At 47.4% G+C, this 20425-nt stretch overlaps 1 protein-coding gene across 1 annotated transcript in view; it reads right to left on the bottom strand.

Moving 5' to 3' along the window:
* Positions 1–3618: 3618 nt before the first annotated feature.
* The window catches only part of frmd6 (FERM domain containing 6), a 32246-nt gene continuing 15439 nt past the window's right edge, over positions 3619–20425 (bottom strand). Inside the window, exons 4-14 of the mRNA XM_079752063.1 lie at positions 20259–20338; positions 19501–19577; positions 17631–17817; positions 15067–15222; positions 13008–13073; positions 12629–12697; positions 9472–9646; positions 8835–9149; positions 7974–8123; positions 7541–7632; positions 3619–6576 (exon numbers count right to left, since the gene is read on the bottom strand). Of these exons, the coding sequence (XP_079608189.1) occupies positions 6286–6576; positions 7541–7632; positions 7974–8123; positions 8835–9149; positions 9472–9646; positions 12629–12697; positions 13008–13073; positions 15067–15222; positions 17631–17817; positions 19501–19577; positions 20259–20338 (1658 nt within the window). The 3' untranslated portion in view covers positions 3619–6285. The remainder of the gene's footprint in view (positions 6577–7540; positions 7633–7973; positions 8124–8834; positions 9150–9471; positions 9647–12628; positions 12698–13007; positions 13074–15066; positions 15223–17630; positions 17818–19500; positions 19578–20258; positions 20339–20425) is intronic.

The raw sequence follows: 20425 nt of genomic DNA, 5'->3' as shown, positions 1-20425 counted from the left end.
CCGGATGACTTCATGTTCTCTGGAAGAGATGAAAACATGTCAATAGACACAAAGTATATTTAATACTGAGTCCACGTCCAACAGAAACACCCTGATAAAGCTTTATGGTTATTATCTTATTACTGTTATCATGGAAACAGGAAGTCCAGTATTACCAGTAAATCCCCCCCCCCCCAAACACCTCCTTCTCCACTACATGGTCGCCGTTGGGATAATCCTGGCCCTGAGTTCATGTTTTAATCGGATTACTTTGTTAAATTATCAACTCAGGGAATCACGGAATGGAACGCAGAGCAGAGTGAGAACCAAGAACCAAGAACCTGGAACCAAGAACCAAGAACTAAGATGATCACACTGACTGGGCGGTAGAACCGAACGCAGAGCAGAGCAAGACCAAGAAACAAGAACCACAAGCCAAGAACCAAAAACTAAGATGATCACACTCACTGGGCGGTGGAACCGAACGCAGAGCGCTCAGCGAGCCTTCAGAACCAAGATGGGTTCAAGATGGCCGCTAGGGGGATGAGACCCTTTAAAGTTTAAAGTAAGGGACAGCAACTATTGTTTTTCAGGTGGAGGAGGTGCACTGTACATGTTGAGAGGAGAGAAAGAGAGGGAGAGAGAGAGAGAGAGAGGAGAGAGAGGGAGAGAGAGGGAGAGAGGAAAAAAGAGAGGTGAAGAACGATAGAGTTTGAGGACCGTGAAGAGGAGAGAGGGAGGGAGTGAGGGATGGATAAAAGGAAGGAAGGAAGTAGGTAGAATGATGGCAGAAGTGTGTCATGGTGAGGGGAATTAAGGAAAGGGGAAAAGGGGCGTGGCCAAGGTTTTTAACTCTGATTTGGTGACCATCTGGCCTCTGAGGCAGCTGGAGAGGAGGGTGGGGGGGATGTTCAGCATCCCGCAGGATTACCCAGAGGTCACCACTGCTGGAGCCACTGCCACCTAATACCCCGCAAGCTTCCTACGATCACACATACACACACACACAGAAACTCACACACACGGACACGCACACACACACACACACACACACACGCACACAGACACACACACACGGACACAGACACACACACACGGACACGCACACACACACACACACACATACACACACACCCCATCACAAACACACACACACACAAACTCACTATCTCTCACACACCCACACACACCCACATACACACACCCACTGTCTCTCACAGAAACACACACATATCTTGCACAGACACACACAGACACTCCATCCCCACACACATAAACACATACACACGCACACACACACACTCTATTTCTCTCTCTCACACACACACACACACACCCCCACACACACACCCCCACACACACACATAAAGGCACACACACACATACAACACACACACATACACACACAAAAACACACACACACGCACACATTTTGGTCTCAAAATATAACCTTTTTGCGGGGGCATTACCAAGCGAACATGCCTTACAATGTCACTGAAGGCTAAAAAGTCAGTCTGTCCCGCCCCCCCCCCCCCCCACAGAATGAAAGACACACTCAAACAATCACGACTAGACTACCCCCCCGCCCCCCCCAGCGGAAGGTGAGCATGCAAAACATTTACTTATGATTATTGTTCAATGAAAAAAACACGCATGACTGCGCCCAAGAAAAGAGAGGAGGGGAGGAGGGGAGAGGAGAGAGGAGAGAGGAGGGGAGGAGAGGGGGGGAGAGAGGAGAGGAGAGGAGGGGAGGTGGAGAGGAGAGGAGAGGGGGGGAGAGAGGAGAGGGGAGGGGAGGGGAGAGGAGAGGGGAGGGGAGGTGGAGAGGAGAGGGGGGGAGAGAGGAGAGGAGAGGGGGGAGAGAGGAGAGGGGGGAGAGAGGGGAGGAGAGAGGAGGGGAGGTGGAGAGGAGAGGAGAGGAGAGGGGGGGAGAGAGGAGAGGGGAGGAGAGAGGAGAGGAGAGGAGAGGGGGGGAGAGAGGAGAGGGGAGGAGAGAGGAGAGGAGAGGAGAGGAGAGGGGGGAGAGAGGAGAGGGGAGGAGAAGGGGAGAGAAGGGAAGGAGAGGAGGGGGAGGAGGAGACGAGGGGAGGGGAGGCGAGGAGGAGAAGAGGGGAGGTGGATGCACAGCGACAGAGAGAATAGCCCCCCACCCCCGCCTACCTCACCCTCTTCACCCTGGGGTTGCCATGGTAACAGTAGTGGATGGTGCTGGATGACTGATTTCCTGTACAGCTGTGTAGCTTGGAGGGAAAAGCAAAACGAGAGGAGGAAGAATAGAGAGAGAGAGAGAGAGAGAGAGAGAGGGAGAGAGAGAGAGAGAGAGAGAGAGACTGTGTGTGTGTCTGTGAAAGAGAGAGGGAAGGACAGAGGGAGTGTGTGTGTTTGTGTGTGTGTGTGTGTGTGCGTGTGTGTGTGCGTGTGTGCGTGCATGTGTGTGTGTGTGTGTGTAAGTGTGAGAGACAGAACGAGAGAGCTTGAATGAGAGAAAAAGAACGAGAGAGAGAGAGCGATGGAATAGACACACTGTACTTATGTTAGACAATGGGGGCGTGGTTTACGCAACAACAACAACAACAGAAACCCTTGGTTTTCAGCGAAAAGCCTGAATCCACCAAATCTATACATCGTGTAAAGAAGCAACGTTGTGTTTCCATAAACAAATGAAGTCGCACACGGTTGTCTCATTTACATCTATTGTTCCTCATTTTCACATACACACGCATACAGATGCGGTAATGCGTATTTATTGCGCAATACATGTAAATTATATATTGACAATGCCTCGAAGAGAGAAAGCCCTGTTCCTCACCTGAAGCGTAACCCATGACACACAAATGTTTATTTTCCGGTACAGTTTAGCAGACGCCCGATTAGGTATTATCATTGAGTATTGATTTGTACATATCTTTTCGGTTTAATAATTACAACACTACACTACTGCCCCCTACCGGCGGAGATCAGGAGCTACACACATTCAGTTAATCAAACCGCCCGCTGATGTAATTGCACGAAAACGACTTGTTGTGATTATACTAGACTAAACCTGTTCTCTGTTTCTTTTGTAAATTTAATCCAACGTTGAGCTTAACTATTGCGTTTGATGCCATTCATATGATTCACACAATATATGACCCACATTCAATTTTGAATTCCGGCTGATATAATCTATCCTGTAATTTCATTGGTCTGACCTGATCTACGGCCAATCAGAATATGACTTCTAACCCGGTCCGTTCCACGCGCCGTCTTCAAGCCAAACATCAGAGCGAGCTGAGCTTCGGCAGATACATTCATAAGTGCAAAAAGAAGGAGTCGTTACCAGTCACACTGGGAAGGGTTGAACTGTCGGAGGAGAGACTGAGAAATGTCTACACTAGAAGCATAAAGGCCAAGAAAGGTAAATTTGTTGGTCTGAACGATTTTTAATTACTTTTCAGACCAAATTAGCTGACAGCTGTAGGAACGCTCTTGAACTCTTGATTCAGTTTGTGTCTCTCTGTGTGTGTGTGTGTGTGTGTGTGTGTGTGTGTGTGTGTGTGTGTGTGTGTGTGTTGTACCTTTCAAACTACCTGTGGATAATAACAAACATGGAATAAACATAATTAGACCAGAGTTTTTTGGCAAATAAATGTACCTTTATTCTATGGAGTATTGAGGGTATTAGTACCACAAAAGGCACAGACCAAAGACTTCATCAGAACACATGAGGGTGACCAAAAAGAAAAAAGAAAAATATGTCATTCATTTATTTTTCCAGCGAGGAAATCCTTTCACAGAAAGGACAAGTGCAGACGTAACCCCGCCCACGACACGCCCACAACACACGTCGGAAAGCATGAGCGTCGTGGTTCTATGGCTCTGTACCTTGACGCTAAAAGGCCAGTCAACGTGATACCCATCAACATAAGACTCATCTCCATCAATAAGTACGCTTAGCAGAAGCGGTTCGACTCAAATATCGAATAAACTTGCAACAATTTGTTTTTGTTCGACTTTTTTACATCACAAAACGCTGCTATATAGGCCTACGCCTAACCCTTTATATTATTTTCCTTGACCTCTTATTCATGGTGCCTTAAGCATCGCAACACATAAATGAGTCTGATATTGAAGAGAGTTCATTGAATAATGCTTTGGAAAAAAACATGTTGGTAGGTATTTTAAGATATTGACGTTTTCATATAGCTTTAGCAAAGCTAATCCAGCCCATTTTCCAATTAGCCATTTGTTAACCCCTATATAACAGTTTCAGACTATTCAATTCAAACCAGGAGCCCTAATCTGCTTGTTATTACAAACATATTTCAAAGTAAATCATAAAGCAATGGCTGTATGGTTCCGTCGCAGCTGAATCCACCTGAAGCCTCTTTTTTTTAGTGAGCTCATGTTGAAGTGTTGAATGTTCAGTCACCACAAATTAAAACTGCCATAATATTATCATAGAAACAATGCTATTGACAAACGATGGATATGGAATGGACACAATTTTGGCACACATTATAAGTATTTTAACCAAATGAGTTAAAAGACGAGGAAAGACGATAACCTGTTAGATAGCATCAGCTATTATAACATCCCTTTGTTCTCCGCTACATAGTCTGTGGCATCCCAAGGATAAACTATTCAACTCAAGTTAAAACATACATTGTGACTTCTTTACTATGACCATGAATGTAACAGGTTCTGTTGTTCGCCACCAGGGGGCAACAGTATTAAGGAAGACCTGACCAACTACCAAAACACTGTACATGCGTCGCTCTTAATACTGAAAGACTGACCGCATACACCAGAACCACCGTTCAACAGAGACGCGAGTCAACACTCAATACAAAAAATACAAAGATGTCCATGATGATAAAGATGACGATTTTGGGAAAGGTAAAAAAAAAAAAAGTAGGATAAAATCTTTTATAAAAAAGTTTGAAAAATTCCAGTTTGAAATAATAATAACAAAACAAAACAATGCACTCTATATAAACAACAATGCAACATATCTTAGTGTAAAGGGTTAGAACAAAAAATCAACACGGAGCCAAGTTTTGTATAGGGACATGAATGATTCGTTAACCGAATGAGGTTTCCCAGAGAAACCATCACCTCACTGAAAACTTTACATTAAGAAAACATAAAAATGGCCATGAAGAAACATTAATAATCCCAGTTATGAAAGAAAAAGCTGTTTATTTATCTGACCAAATTAGACTGATGTATTGAGGGGTCCCAGTGTCTGAATTGTGACCTAGTATATTTCTAACTACTGGGGAGTGCTTCAGACTAAAAGCGTTTTTAAAAAATCGCAGTCAGTGAAGAAGGTGTGGGTGTGATTGTCACGGTGAGCGTTTTTGCGAGATGTCCAGGAACTTGCATAGTATGACAAAAGGCACCTCTGGTACGTGTTCACAGGAACATGTATGTAGTATGTTGGCACTCTGCACTTCCCGCCATGGTAATAATGACATGGAACATGCTGGATGTTCACTCAAATCACTCAAATGACTCCACTTCCCAGATGCCCCTGGTCTCTACTCTTGGGGTCAAGGGTTAAAGGGATGTTTCTTACATGGTAATGGATCCTCATGCGGGCACATGATCCGTTTATTCCCCAGTTTGAGCGTGGTCTTTTCTTTGGCTGTCAGCTCTTGGCTCCTACATCGCGCGTGGTATGGATGAGTTCAACATGAAGCCACGATGTGTGTGCTTGTACGTCCCATGTCTTCGGTGTTCATACAACGTGCAATGTGTCAGTCGGTTTGTGACCTACAACGGGTCCTTTTTTTTTTTCTTCTTATTAGTATAGGCACTGTCGTCATGGTGATCGTCAAACCGTTTCTGTCCCATGAAGCTCTTTGAATGCGCTCTAGTGTTGGCCGACTGACAGAAGAAATGCATTTTGTAACAACACTTTTCCCTCTCGCTCTCCAGTCCAAACGACGGGAGCGTCACAGTGGAGAAGCAGAAGTCGACTTTAAGATAACCCTCTTCAACAAAGAGTTATTTTTTTATCCCATCTATGAAGTTCCGGTTTCCACCTGATGCCTCTGCATGCTCTGTCGAGTCATGTTAGATACATGTGGGGGGGGGGGGGGGGCACTCAACCGACGCAGTATCCCCCAAAAACAAACCGGGTTCAGACCGCTTTAGACGCGTTTACTCCAGTTCAATCCAGTTCACCCACCCTCCTCTGACTTCTGCTGTAGTAACCGATCGTGACTGGTTCCGACTGCTCCCGACCGGCGTTCAGACCGGATCTCCCTGGCTGGTGTGTTCCCCCCCCACCCCCCACCCCCACCCTCGGCTCCCCAGCCCTCACACCACGAACTCGGGCACCTCGTCGCTGGTGAGGTCCAGGGAGAAGTACTTGTTGGTCCTCTTGATGGGGAAGGCGTGCTGCTCGCCGCGGACGCCAACGCTCGGCTCCGTCAGCCCCGGGTAGGCACAGCTGTCGCTGAGCTCCTGGGCGCAGCCGAAGGTGTAGCTGTGGGCGGTGTCTTGGCAGAGCTCCGCCCACTGCATGCAGCCCTTCTGGTAGAGGCGCACGTCGTCCAGGGATTGGCTGTGGCGGTCGGTGGACGACTGGGTCTTACGGCAGACCAACGTCTAGCAGGGCGGGGAGAGCAAATGAAACATGAGTGAGAAGTTTAAGATAATCTTGAGATTTAATCCATGGCATGGGATGTGTGCACGTGGCAGGCATCAGTGTTTTAGGATTAAGGAGTAGGACTTTCAATCATCTACTTGCTCTATGAAATACAATAGAACTGTGCCCCTTAATGATTGTGGTTCTTATCGGAAATCAACGTGGTCGGGTGAATTCGATTGATTCACTCTGTTAATCCAGAATATATTATGTGAACAGATATTTCCAGTGCTAGCTGAAGAGGGCAGTATAGTCACAGCCAACCAAAATTACCTGTCTAACAAAAAGTTATGGTTTTAATTTTTTTTTGTCACAGTATTTGAAAAGTCGACACCAATGTCTTGCACTTCATTTCCTAGTGTTATACTGGCAAGGCCACAAGCAACTTTGACAAGGGCTATTAATTAAAACTGTCAAAACTAAAGTTTTGGCAAGAACTCCATTATGCGTCCATGCTCTGGTAGACGTAGCCAATCAATGTCACCATCTCTGTGCAACACAAAAGGTATTTCACAGTAAGGCTGAACGATAAATCGAATTCAAACCGACGTGTTTTGAATAAGATTGGAGATCAGTAAGATTTGTATTTATTTGTCTCTTCCAATTCAATAGATAAAGATGTTATGATATCATTTCCTACATCAATTGATCTCAACACATAGGCCTGGCCTAAAGGAAAGAACATTTATATGGTGACTGCTTCCAATGTTGTGTTGGTCATACTATAGAATAATGAATTGCTTGTGTTTAGTGAATAATACAGAACATAATGAACGTTAAAAAGAAAAATCGCGTACCAAATCGCAATCGCAATATTGGTCTAAATAATCGCAATTCAAATATTTCCCCCCAAATCGTTCAGCCCTACGTCACAGTGACCACACGGAGAACGTTTCTCTATCTCCGAGCCGGGCGACCCCTTACCTGGGGGAGGGATTCTATACTCTGCCCCCTCATCTTCACCACCGTCTCAGAGGAGCTGGACGTCGACGAGCTCACATCCTTCACGATGAGACCTGATGGAACCAAAACGCACAACTGTTTTGAAAGCTTTCTCCTAGCCGTCGGCGTTAGCGTGCGTTGTCGGTGTTAACAAGCTGTTGTTGCCATGCGACTGGTCAGGCAATTTGATATGCGGTGTAAAATACTCACAGAAATTGACATGAACGCACACATTTACATTTACATTCAGGGCATTTAGCAGAGCCTTTTATCCAAATGACTTACAGAAGTACATTTGTCAGAAGAAAGAGAAACAATATACATACACGATCATATATATACATATATACGATACATATAGGATTTATTTTTATTTATCGATATTTGAGAGATTGGCTGAAGGTAGTGGGCATACCCGAGTATCCGCTGCCCTGGTCTGGCGACATGGTGAGCATGTCCTCGGTGATGTGGATGCACAGGTCCTGGGTCAGCTCCTGGGTCAGCTCCAGAGCCATCTCGTGGAGCTCCTCATAGTCCTTCGGGTCGTCCACCAACATCTCGATCTCTACGTTAGGTCAACAAACGGAACTCCATGTCAGACACATTCCATTTCTACGTTAGGTCAACAGACGGTACTTGAAATCCGGCATCTTCGATCTGTACGCTAGGCTAACAAATGCAACTCGATATCCAACATATTCGATCTCGGCAAAACTCGTCAAAACTTACATTTTTCAGAAAAAAGATCATTTATATACTATGATTAAGATAAAACATTTGCATTCTTGTAGTTAAGCGTCCATGAATCCATGTTTTTCCGACTTGGTAGCTGGAATACACGTAGGTCGAAGATGACACGTTTCCGATTCTGGCTTTCCACCTTTGACCGCTGACAAACGCAGCATTGCACTGCTGTGATGTGCCTGTGTAGTGAATGAGCTGGTCATGTGAAGGTATCGGATCGGCGCATAGACTTGCGTACTCTCCAATACCCGATACTGCATTTTAGGCAGTATTGGAGGAATTTCCGATAGTGGTGTTAGTATCGGAAAACTCTAATCCACGCATCGTAACCCTAACCCTAACACACATTTTGGGCTGAACGATTAATCAAATTGAAATCGACATCCCGATGTACTAGAACGCGACGTGCAAATCGCAAAGGCTGCGCTAAAAAAAAATCGCAATCGCAATATTGGTCGAAATAATCGCAATTCGGTGATTTCCCTCAACCGTTCAACCCTGCGCACAACCCACGCGGCGCCGCCGGCCTTACCCTCGTCCAGGATGCGGTCCTTCCCGCTGCTCTCCACCCCCGAGGTGTGCGAGCTGCCCTGGCTGGTGGTGGAGGAGCTGCACCCGCGCAGCGCCCGGTGCGGCGGCTGGCCGGGGGTCCGGAAGCTGTCCGTCTCCACGCCCGAGGTGTGCGAGCTGCCGTGGGAGGCGGTGGAGTGGCGGGACAGACGCTTGTGGTGGTGGGACATGCTGCCGGCGCTGCTGCCGCTGGCCCGGCACCTCTTGTCCAGGGGGTCCATGTCCAGCTCCAGGGCGTCGCTGGAGCTGATGTAGGACTCCCGGTACTGTTTCTTCTCTGGAGGGGGGCGGAGGCGGAACACTCGTTGGGGGCGGGGACAGTGTTCACACTCGGCATTGAGATAATTGGAAGACTTAATTGTCATTAATGATCCGACCCGATCGGGATTGGGTCAATTGCAATACAGGTGTGAATGCGACCCAATTGGAACCGGTTTCACACTTGTTTGGTTTACACTCGGCATTGAGAATTGGGCAATGAGACATTGACTCAAATATAAAGGCACCCCTTAGTCAAAAACACTACAGAAATATCTATCATTTAGCAATATCGTACAAAGTACAAAAGAACACTAGAATAAAGGCAACAGCTGCAGTACCTTCGTTCTCCTCCAGGTGGCGGACCTGCTTCAGGACGGGCTGCAGGTTCATGTACAGGCGGTGGCTGTTGCTCAGCAGCTGCAGAAGGTGGCGGGAGCGCACGGGACAGCCCGTGTAGTACATTAGCTTCCGTGCGCTGGGCAGACCGTCCGGAAGGATCTCGAACTTCTTCCCCTGAAACCAACATTAGCACGTCATCAGGGATGTAGCATCGTACTGAATGTTGTGAATACAAAATCGGAATTTGTTTAAAGAGCCCATATTTTATGTATAATCAATAAGGTGTTTGTCACTTGTTGGTTGCATGGCAACAGGTGGTGGCTGGGTTGCCAGATTGCAAGTAATGTAAACTGTAAAAAACTAAAGCAAACATCCAAAAGTACACGATAAATATTAGATCCTAATCCCCTTAATCTGTACTTTTTAGAAACCAACTTCAAAAAAACAACTGATGCGCTGTTGCTACGTCGCTGGAAGGTAAAACGACAAGAAGGAAAACGATTTTAAGCATCGCTGGTATATTCAACCAAATGCAACTGAAAAAAGCAGCGTGTTCAACAGCCTCCCCGACTCTCTGGTGAGCTACGACGGCTGATAAACAAGCACAGTTCATTGATCATCTGGCTCAAAGCAAACATGACCACGTCCGGGAAGGGACGTGGTCTGTTCTTGAAGAAAACCATGTTTTTTGGCGGCTCGTTGCGCCAAAGACAACGAAGACACCGCCAGTAACGCAATCTGCTCTTCTGAGAGAAACACTAATCAGGGACGACTGCGGGTGATTTGATGTTGGCGGCCGCTGTGGAAAACCAAAGCGCGAGATAAAGCGGGCTTGTTCCGCCGTTGGACGCCGTGTCGACACCGCAGCAGATGTTCCTCATTTCACCCGGACCGAATCCAGCAGCGACGTATAAACATCTCTGATGGCGTTTGGACTTTTTCAAAAGAGCCCTGATGCACTCCCCACCCGCAGGAAGGAGCTTTTCAATCTCACTCCATTCAGACGTACATGAGATCACTTCACCACGGGATAGGCCTTTGGTTCCCCTCCAATCGCCGTCTTTGGGACCCATTTTTAAGAAAATATAACAAGTTGAGTCCCCCCAGTTTCACCTCCTGGGGAGAATTTTGTAGCACACTAATCCCTGAACCTATACAAAAGATATATTATTTGTAGCACACTTATCCCTGGACCTATACCTAGGATATATTTTGAGGGGGTTTCTTCAATGTTCGTGCAACAATCGTGCAACACCTAAGTGCAAACAAATATTACACATAAAGGTCTTTAGAAAGACAATTGGAGTCCAACCATTCCCCCCCCCCCCCCCCCCCCTACACAGGGACAGATTAATAGGCCGGGGCTGGAGGGGGGTGGGGGGGGCTGCTTGATGAACAACAGATTCTCCCGCCAGCCGCCCGTCCCAGTCTGCAATATGACGCAGCTCCGATAGAATCCAATTAACTGACTGCTGCACTCAGCTCAGAGAGCGGCTGACGCAGGAGGGAGGAGGGAGAGAGTAGGGAGGATTGAGGGGGAGAGGGGAGAGAGGAGGGAGGGATGAGGGAGAGATGAGGAAGGGGAGGAGGAGGGAGAGAGGAGGGGGAGAGGAGGGAGAGGAGGGGGAGAGATGAGGAAGGGGAGGAGGAGGGAGAGAGGAGGGGGAGAGGAGGGGGAGAGGAGGGAGAGGAGGGGGAGAGATGAGGAAGGGGAGGAGGAGGGAGAGAGGAGGGGGAGAGGAGGGGGAGAGGAGGGAGAGGAGGGGGAGAGATGAGGAAGGGGAGGAGGAGGGAGAGAGGAGGGGGAGAGGAGGGGGAGAGGAGGGAGAGGAGGGGGAGAGATGAGGAAGGGGAGGAGGAGGGGGAGAGGAGGGAGAGGAGGGGGAGAGATGAGGAAGGGGAGGAGGAGGGAGAGAGGAGGGGGAGAGGAGGGGGAGAGGAGGGAGAGGAGGGGGAGAGATGAGGAAGGGGAGGAGGAGGGGGAGAGGAGGGGGAGAGGAGGGGGAGAGGCCAGAGAGGAGAAGGGCCTGGATAGAAGGAGGAGCTTGAAAAGGGGAGAGGGGAAGGGAGAGGAGCAGGGGGAGAGGAGAGAATACAGTGTAGGGGAGGGAGGAGCTGGGGAGAGAGGGTTCAACCAGTTCTCCTCTCAGGGCACGGGGTGCGTAGTGTGGGGCTCATGCAGTAGCACCCTGGGTCTCCATCTCTCTCGCTCTCTCTGTTAAAATGTTGTTGGTGACGCTGCAGAATGTGAACATGCGCATATCGAACTTGTGTGTGTGTATTAATGTGTCAGTGTGTGTGTGTGTGTGTTAATGTGTCAGTGTGTGTGTGTGTGTGTGTGTTAATGTGTCAGTGTGTGTGTGTGTGTGTTAAAGTGTCAGTGTGTGTGTGTGTGTGTGTGTTTGTGCGTTAATGTGTCTGTGAGTGTGTGTGTGTGTGTGTGTGTGTGTGTGTCCAGGGAGGGAAACTATTCAATAGTTCTGTGATCGTTTCCAGAGGACGGCCGCAGGGTCCAGCAGAGGAGTCCTGACTCAGTGTTTCCACCGCCCTGCAGCCATCCAGAGACCAGGACCAGGCAGCCCCCTGATGAGACCAAGATCCCTCCAACCACTGGGGCCAGACCTGGGCTCCCCACGCACCAATCAGCAGGTAGGTGTGGTCATGTGACATGACTTTTGGGGAGGGTGTGTTCGCCTAAATTAGGTTCAGCTACGTTCAGTCGGGTTCGGCTACGTCATTAAAAAATAAAAAGACTGCGGACACTGACTGACCTGGGGAAGCCAAAACAACAAACTTAAGCAACAAACTTAAGCAAGTCAAACCACCTTAACCAAACTTAAACAAGGTTAAACCACATAGCCGCAGAAATCCAAAGTTACAGAATGGCAACACCTTTCGTAACGCTACTCACAAATCTTTGTAATATCGTATGGTGAGGTCCCGGCTGATTCAAGTCGCGAGGCTTAGAGGCTCAGTTATGGTTCCACGTCTACGCAACGCAATGACTCTGCAGACGCTTCGACGCAGTCGTGAGCCTGTTTTGGGTCTGCGTCAGGTTTAAGTGATATTCAAGTTTTAAGGCTCGTCACGTGACCAGGTGTTTGGCGTCATGTGACCTGACTCTGGGTCATGTGATCTATGTAGTGGTGGACTCACCACGAAGACCAGCTTGCCCACGTTGGTCCAGGGGAAGTCATACAGCAGCTGTCTCACGGACCCCACGTTCTGAAACAAGCCATCGGATAAACACAAAACCATTTTAGAGTTCAGGATTAACATATATAGTACAATATAAATACTCAATGCTATCAAAAACGAACTGACAGCAAACAACTGCTGACTAAGACCAAGGCAGGATAGAGTATTACTGTGTGGCCAACTGTGTTAAGCCCCCAGATGAAAGGCACTGGGTTTGATCCCCTAAATATGCCTTTGACCAACCTACACGGTAAATAGTATTTAAATTCAGCTTAAGTCGCACGCTGGCTTTAAACACGGAGTGTCATGGGCATGGAGCTCCATCAGCAGCGGCTACCTGGAAGATCTGGATCCCGCGGAGCGTCAGTCCTAGCGTGAGCGACGCCTCCACCTCTTTCTTGTCCTGTGGAGAGAATGGACGCTGTGAGGGACGAACACTTCAACGTTTGGCAGATTAACCTTCTGAAACCTCTCCCGTGTGAGTCCTCTGGTCAGACGAAATGGCTTTGTTCCTCCAAATCAAAGTGTGAATAACGGCCCGAACCCGTTTTTTGCATTTCCACTGTAGCGTATGGCAAGTAGGGATCAACCGATATGGATTTTTTAGGGCTGATGCTGATACCGATGTTATTTCATCAGCCTTAGCCGGTGACCGATACGGGCTGGCAATTTTCTTGAGATGATTTTTTTTCGCCGATACTGCTTTGCTCGCTCAATTTACATTTAACGATGATAACAAATATTGAAGTCTCAATTTAAAAAAGGAACATTTATTGAACTGTCTGTCTGTAAAAACTATCGGCGAACGCAGCACCGAAGCATCGGCGAATGCCGATTCACGAAAAAAACACAAATATCGGCCCGATATATCAGCCAGCCGATATATTGGTCGATCACTAATGGCTACGTGCGCAAGCTACCTTTTACGGTTTGCAAGCTAACTTTCAGAAGTGACGGAGTTTCATGCTAATCTTCAAACTGATATATCTCCTCAGATGAAGCTCACCTCAAACACGTGCCATCAATTAATGAAACACAGAAAATAATTATTACATTAATCGTATATTTTTATGTTTATATGATATAATAAAGCACAGCAGCATCAACAGACCCACCAGGGACGGGCAGGAGATGGGTGTCCGACCAGTTTGCTAACAAATAGCGTGTTTGTGTGCTTTCTGCCCCGTGGTGGGAAGAACCGATTGTGGCTTTAACGCGACATTAACATATCCAAGAAATCACCTCAGCAATCTGCCCGCCCTACGGCGGCTAAGAAATGAGTCCAAACATGAGATAGCATCAGCAGGAGGTGATGCTATCTCATGTTTTTAATCAAAGTCAGGAAACACACAGTATTCCATGGATAGCCCTCAGCACTGAAGAGCATGTGGTACAGACATGTTTGAACAAATATGTTGTCAAGTACTTCATCAGGACCAGGAATGGAGTGGCGGCAGTGTTCGACACCGTTTCTCTGTACGGCGGGTTAGGCGCCCTTGAGCAGGAAGCAGAACCCCAATCCGTTCTTTAAGGAAACGATGCGCAAAATCCTCACTGTGGGACACCCTGGGTAAAAGGTTGCTTGGGCTACATGACTAGATAAGAAAAGATGACCTTTACCAAGAGAAGGTCGACTATCAATCCCAGACCGGACATCCGTGGTGAGAATAGAAAGTCGTGGCCCAGAAGGGGTTAGTGCTGGAGAACTGAGGGGTTGAGTCTCACCTTGTAGAGGCGCTGGGGTTAGTAGTGGGGTTAGTGGTGGGGTTAGTGGACTGATGAGTCTCACCTTGTAGAGGAGGTAGTAGTGGGGTTAGTAGTTGCGTTATTGGACTGAGGGGATGAGCCTCACCTTGTAGAGGCGCTGGGGTTAGTGGTGGGGTTAGTAGTTGGGGTTAGTAGTTGGGGTTAGTAGTGGGGTTAGTAGTTGGGTTGGTGGACTGAGGTGATGAGTCCAACCTTGTAGAGGCATTGGGGTTAGTGGACTGAGGGGTTAGTAGCGGGGTTAGTCTCACCTTGTAGAGGCATTGGGGTTAGTGGACTGAGGGGTTAGTAGCAGGGTTAGTCTCACCCTGTAGAGGCGGTAGTAGTGGAGGGGTTAGTGGACTGAGGGGTTAGTAGCGGGGTTAGTCTCACCTTGTAGAGGCGGTATTAGTGGAGGGGTTAGTGGACTGAGGGGTTAGTAGCGGGGTTAGTCTCACCTTGTAGAGGCGGTAGTAGTGGAGGGGTTAGTGGACTGAGGGGTTAGTAGCGGGGTTAGTCTCACCTTGTAGAGGCGGTAGTAGTGGAGGGGTTAGTGGACTGAGGGGTTAGTAGCGGGGTTAGTCTCACCTTGTAGAGGCGGTATTAGTGGAGGGGTTAGTGGACTGAGGGGTTAGTAGCGGGGTTAGTCTCACCTTGTAGAGGCGGTAGTAGTGGACGGTGACGTCGTCGAGCTGGGCGCTCTCCTTGATGTACTTGAGGTGGGCCTCCGAGGCCGTCAGGGCGAACTGGTCCTTGTGCATGTTGGGGATGTGGCGCAGGATGTAGTCCCGCCCCCGCTTGGTGATCACCTGACAGGAAGTCAAACACAGCGGCGGGAAACGTCAACCTCAGCCGTTTCAGACTGTGTTTATTCGGGCGTTTCAGGGACTGTGGATGAAAGCCGGCACTGCTCTGGACGATTCTGGTACATTATCAGCAATGTTTTTAATGTGTATGGTCCCTGTCAAATAAAGAGCCGTTTATGTCCATCACAGTCTCAGCGGGTTATTCTTGGGCTGTGATAACATCCCCAACTTAAACTAAACAACACGTTTGCCCTAAACACCCCAAAGGGTCAGGGAAAAAACCTAAAGTCAGTGGGGAAAAGGGGGACGTTTAGGGAGCACAGAAGAGGCATGTCTGGGTGAGTCAGGCATTTCCTTCTCCGACAGAATGAGGGTGTGTTTCCGAAGAAGAAGGGAGTGACCCTTGTTACTGCAGCGGAGGAGTGGTGTTTTTATGACCTATGAATGTTGTATAAATGTCAGCCCTGACACGGAAAGAACCAGTCTGGAATCAATTCGACAGAACTTCCGAAGTGTGTGTGTGTGTGTGCGTGTGTATGTGTGTGGGTGTGTGGGTGGGTGGGTGTTGTGAACTGCGCTTCCACAAGGCCCCCTGGTGTGTGTGTGTGTGTGTGTGTGTTGCTGTTGTCTTTTGTGTACTGGGTAGTTTCACTCGCCTCCTCGTCTCCCCCCTTTTGGTTGATATTATGCTTTTTCGACGTTTCGATTTGCTTTAGACTGTCATATGCCGCATGTACACATGTTTTACATCTGCTAAACTAGAGAAATCTAGATATCTACGTCCGGCCAAGGGGGAGTACACACGCCCACCGAGAACGCCTGTCAACAAGTAACAAAAAATAATAATAATAATACCATTTTCGAAGATGCTGAAATTGGCTTTGTGTGTGCAAGGGGTATTTAAAAATACAGACATGTAACCCTATTCTAGTAGTACCACCAAATGCAATTATTAACCCCAAAAAAGCCAAGAACTGCACTAAAATGGCCGTCTGTGAGCGTAGTCTGCGGGGTGTGGGGGGTCATGCAGGGTTCATCCAGCCTCTGACTGACACGGGGGGGTCCGCCCTGAGGCTTCTAAAGTGAAGCGCTCCCGGGCTAACAGATGTCTACGGGACGAGACCCGGAAACACCCGGAAACACCCGGGATCCCCGTGGCTCTGGCTCCGGAAACCAGAGCTCAGCGAGCTGGCTTCCCTCTGGGCTGGGCTCATGTGTCTCTGGTCCGTAAGGTAAGGGGAGCACCTCACCCCCCCCTGGGGATGAGGGGGTTCAGCAGGGATAAGATAAGGGAGTCCTTCATTATTACCGGATTGTACTATTAGTGTCCTGTACTTTCTGCTGGGTCTTTCCCCGCGCGATTCGAGTGTCATAGATTGTAAAGGAAGGTGATACGATTGCGTGTGTGTGTGTGTGAACATTGGCATGTGTGTGTGTGGGTGTGTGTGTGGACATTTCCGTGCGTGTGTACATGGACAAGTAGTATAAACTAGTGTACAGGTCACAGCTCATGCCCAAACATCTACTTCCTGTGCTGGGCTGGTCTGACAGGCCTGATAAGCAAGTTAATCACAGGAAGTCAAGGGGGCAATCAGTTTGGGTGTGGTTGCCATGACCATGGCGGTCTAGTTTGTTGGCCAGAGGGGGTGGGAGGTTTCCCACAATGCACCACTGAATCCAAGTATTCCTCCAGATTGTGCATGACACCACAACACCACAAGCTTGTGCCACTTTCTAGCACTTGAAATAACCCAGGTGTCCTAATTCTCGTTATGCCACGTGCTGTTTGGTTGCTTGGGACGGTGAATAAAAGGCGAGGAGACCTACATACAGACGCTAGGACACCAGGCTGTTCTTCACTTGTACCTTCTCATTTATTCAATGAACTCACTTATGCTTATACTTTTAGGGCATTTGGAAGATGCTTTTAGCCAAAGCGACTTACAATAAGTACATTTGTCAGAAGGAAAAATAAACAATTTATTGCTGTCGGCGCAGTAAGAATGTTCGTAGAACCAAGCACTAACAGTTTGGTTGGATATGTGTGCTTTAAGGTTGGATAAGGTTTGGTTGGATATGTGTGCTTTTCACCTTTGGACACTGAATTGAAAACAGGATCAGAGGACATAGAGGGACATGCACAACTACTGAATCTACAAGTATTACTGTGTGTGTGTGTGTGTGTGTGTGTGTGTGTGTGTGTGTGTGTGTGTGTGTGTGTGTGTGTGTGTGTTAGTCGGTGGTAGCACCACCACCCTCACCTTTACAAGCCCGAATTAACAAGTGCACACTCAGACATGCGCGCATACAAACGCACCCACCGAAACTAAAAATACATGCGCACTAACAAAGAGCGCGTGTGGAATAAAACCAAAATCAACACACTGCGTCTACTCCAGGTCGTGACTCACCCAGGGGGGAAAGTAGGCCTCAGGCTCGAAGTACTTTCCAAAGTGCTTGTTGCGCTTGAAGTTCCCCAGGTCTGCCTGCAGGGCGAAGGCGGCCAGCAAGAAGTAGGCCTCCTCTCGCTGAACGCACTGGGACAGCAGCACCTGCTTCCTCAGGTGCCAGTAGTAGTAGTACCTGGCCGCCCGGTCACTGTGTGGGGGGGGGGAAGAGAGAGAGACCGGGGGAGACCGTGAGTCACTGCAGAGGCACGGGCTGTGTACTATTTCCCGTTGTAATTTCCCGCGGGCCAGTGATGCGGCTTGACTTGTAACTGGAAGGTTCCTGGTTCGATTCCCGCCTCCCCCTAGAGGAGTGTCGAGGTGTCCCTGAGCGAGACGCCTCACCCTAACTGCTCCCGACGAGATGGCTGTCTCATTGCATTGTTGACACCGCCGTTGGTGTGTGGATGTGTGCGTGAACCGCTGTAAGTCACTTTTGATAAACGCGTCTGCTAAGTGCCCTAAATGTCAATACAATGTTTGTTCGCCATACCGAGGATAGGGGGTCCAGCTGTGTGTGTGTGTGTGTGGGGGGGGGTCTGTCGAGATTCACTTAAAAAAATAGTTATTAGACGCTTGTTAGCAAGTACTCGTTTGTTAGATCGTTAGAGGAAGAAGTAGAACCCTTTAAGAAGAAGCTCTGAGTGGCCGAGCAGGAGGAAAGGAGCGGTGTTATTAAAGGCCTTGGCGACTGTTGAGTAAATCATAACCTTCATGGGGGCATGTCTAAATGTGGAGTGTAGTCTAAACATGTGTTGCCGTGTTGTTGGATACAATAACCCATCCTGTGACTGCTCCAGGCTTCCTGTGTTCTGTACTTAAGATTGTGACAATCAAGGAGAATCTCTAAATATTTAGGAAGTGAGGATAAGTGAAGTCACCGGAGAACAACACACTGGAATGCAACCGTGGGATGTGTGAGGGTAACCCGAGTCCTCAATTCAAGGTAACTTTATTTGTTTTGCTCTTTATCTACGACAGTCTGCCAGGCTCTGTCTGTCTTCGCAGGGTCGCAGAAGCTCAGCAGGAAAAGGAAGTAACCTTGATAAGATGCACATTATGCCAAAACATCCTTCACCCTTTTATTAAAGTCATAAAGATATCCGTGATTTGGTTTATTAGAGTAATAAAGCGGTTGTAAAAGTGAGGTATTACCATAAGAATGCATTACATGAAAATGTCTGTTTGGTTTTATGGTTTCTGAGCTCATTATCACACGTGAACATCTGAGACCGTTGAGAGATAGTCAGTACAAAATACATATATATATAGAAATACATCATTTGGTTTTTTGATTTTACATTATTCCTTTATAATTCATTTATAAAATGAAAAAATATTAAATAAATATCAAATAAAAATATATTGCATACATTGTATATATATATATAATATATTTTGCATATATATTGTTTTTTTCATCATGGTATTGTCAGTTGGCAATTGCAAGTTAGCGATGGTTTAAATACTACTTTTTTATGTTATAGCTATAACTAGTTAGCTGTGGTTTAACCCCTGGTATTTTCTGATAGCTTTGCACTTTGCTTTGCTTTAAATCCTTTATTTTTCTTTTATGTATAGCCTAATTATCTGTGGTTCAAATGTTAGTAACTTCTGATACCTAAAGCTAGTAGTAAGCTGTGGTTGAATTCCTAGTATATTTTGATAGCTATAGCTAGTTAGCTGTGGTTTAACCGCTGGTGTCTTCTGATAGCTATAGCTAGTTAGCTGTGGTTTAACCGCTGGTGTCTTCTGATAGCTATAGCTAGTTAGCTGTGGTTTAACCGCTGGTGTCTTCTGATAGCTATGGGCAGTGGGCTGTGGTTTTGCTCACCTTATCAACCTCCCGTTCTCCACGTAATACTGGGCTCTGAAGTGGATTATCATGGGAGGGCCGAACTGGTCGATGCCCTGTGGAACAAATGAGCAGAACATCAGAACATCAACGGTCATGAAGTCCTCCGATTGATGCGTATCGCTGACGTTACTCAATTCAATAACTGATGAATGCGGTCCGTACAGAAGTACGTTGCGTTGTTCACAGTGTATTATTACACATATGGGGTGTAAATCTCTCTGTAACCCACATGACTCGAATCAAAATCTATTCTCGTTTCAGAATGATCCCCGATTCAAAATCGAATCACGATTCAGTACATAGGGGGTGCGAATCTCAGGATCTACTCTAGTCCTCCGTGCGCTAAGAAACGGCGGTGTGGCAAATAACGGCACGATAGATGAGTAAAGTGGGTGTAAGATTAAGTCTTTTATATATTTGAATAAATTCTATCAACCTCAAACGGATTATCGGATTATGGAGAAAATGGTGAAGTGAGAGTAGACGAAACGCTGACAGGAATCAAAGGAAGAGCTTTTTATTCAAGTCTCAATATTATCATTATTATTATAACCTGAATGGATGATCGCAATTCCTACGTGAATGTGTAACTACTTTTCCCCACCACTTTAAGACGTTGTGGGGAAGTTGATTCCTACGTACAGAATGCTCATGATTCAAACCTTTCAAAGTGAGACTTCCTATAAAGGGTACTCAACCTACAGTGGGCAGTGAGAGGCGCTCTGGACACCTACCTTGCTGGCCTCCCTCTTCCACTCCTTAGGGCAGTACTTGGACAACTTCTGGTCCAGCTCCATGTAGATGTGTTCATTGTCTGCAAGAGGGACAGATTAGACGTGGGTTGAATACAGATGCGTAATTAACATTCAGTCCTCTATTTATATCTGTATGTGTTTGCGTA

Source organism: Pollachius pollachius (assembly GCF_949987615.1).
Source record: "Pollachius pollachius genome assembly, chromosome: 15".
Lineage (NCBI taxonomy): Eukaryota > Metazoa > Chordata > Actinopteri > Gadiformes > Gadidae > Pollachius > Pollachius pollachius.
This window is presented reverse-complemented; position numbering and strand designations above follow the sequence as displayed.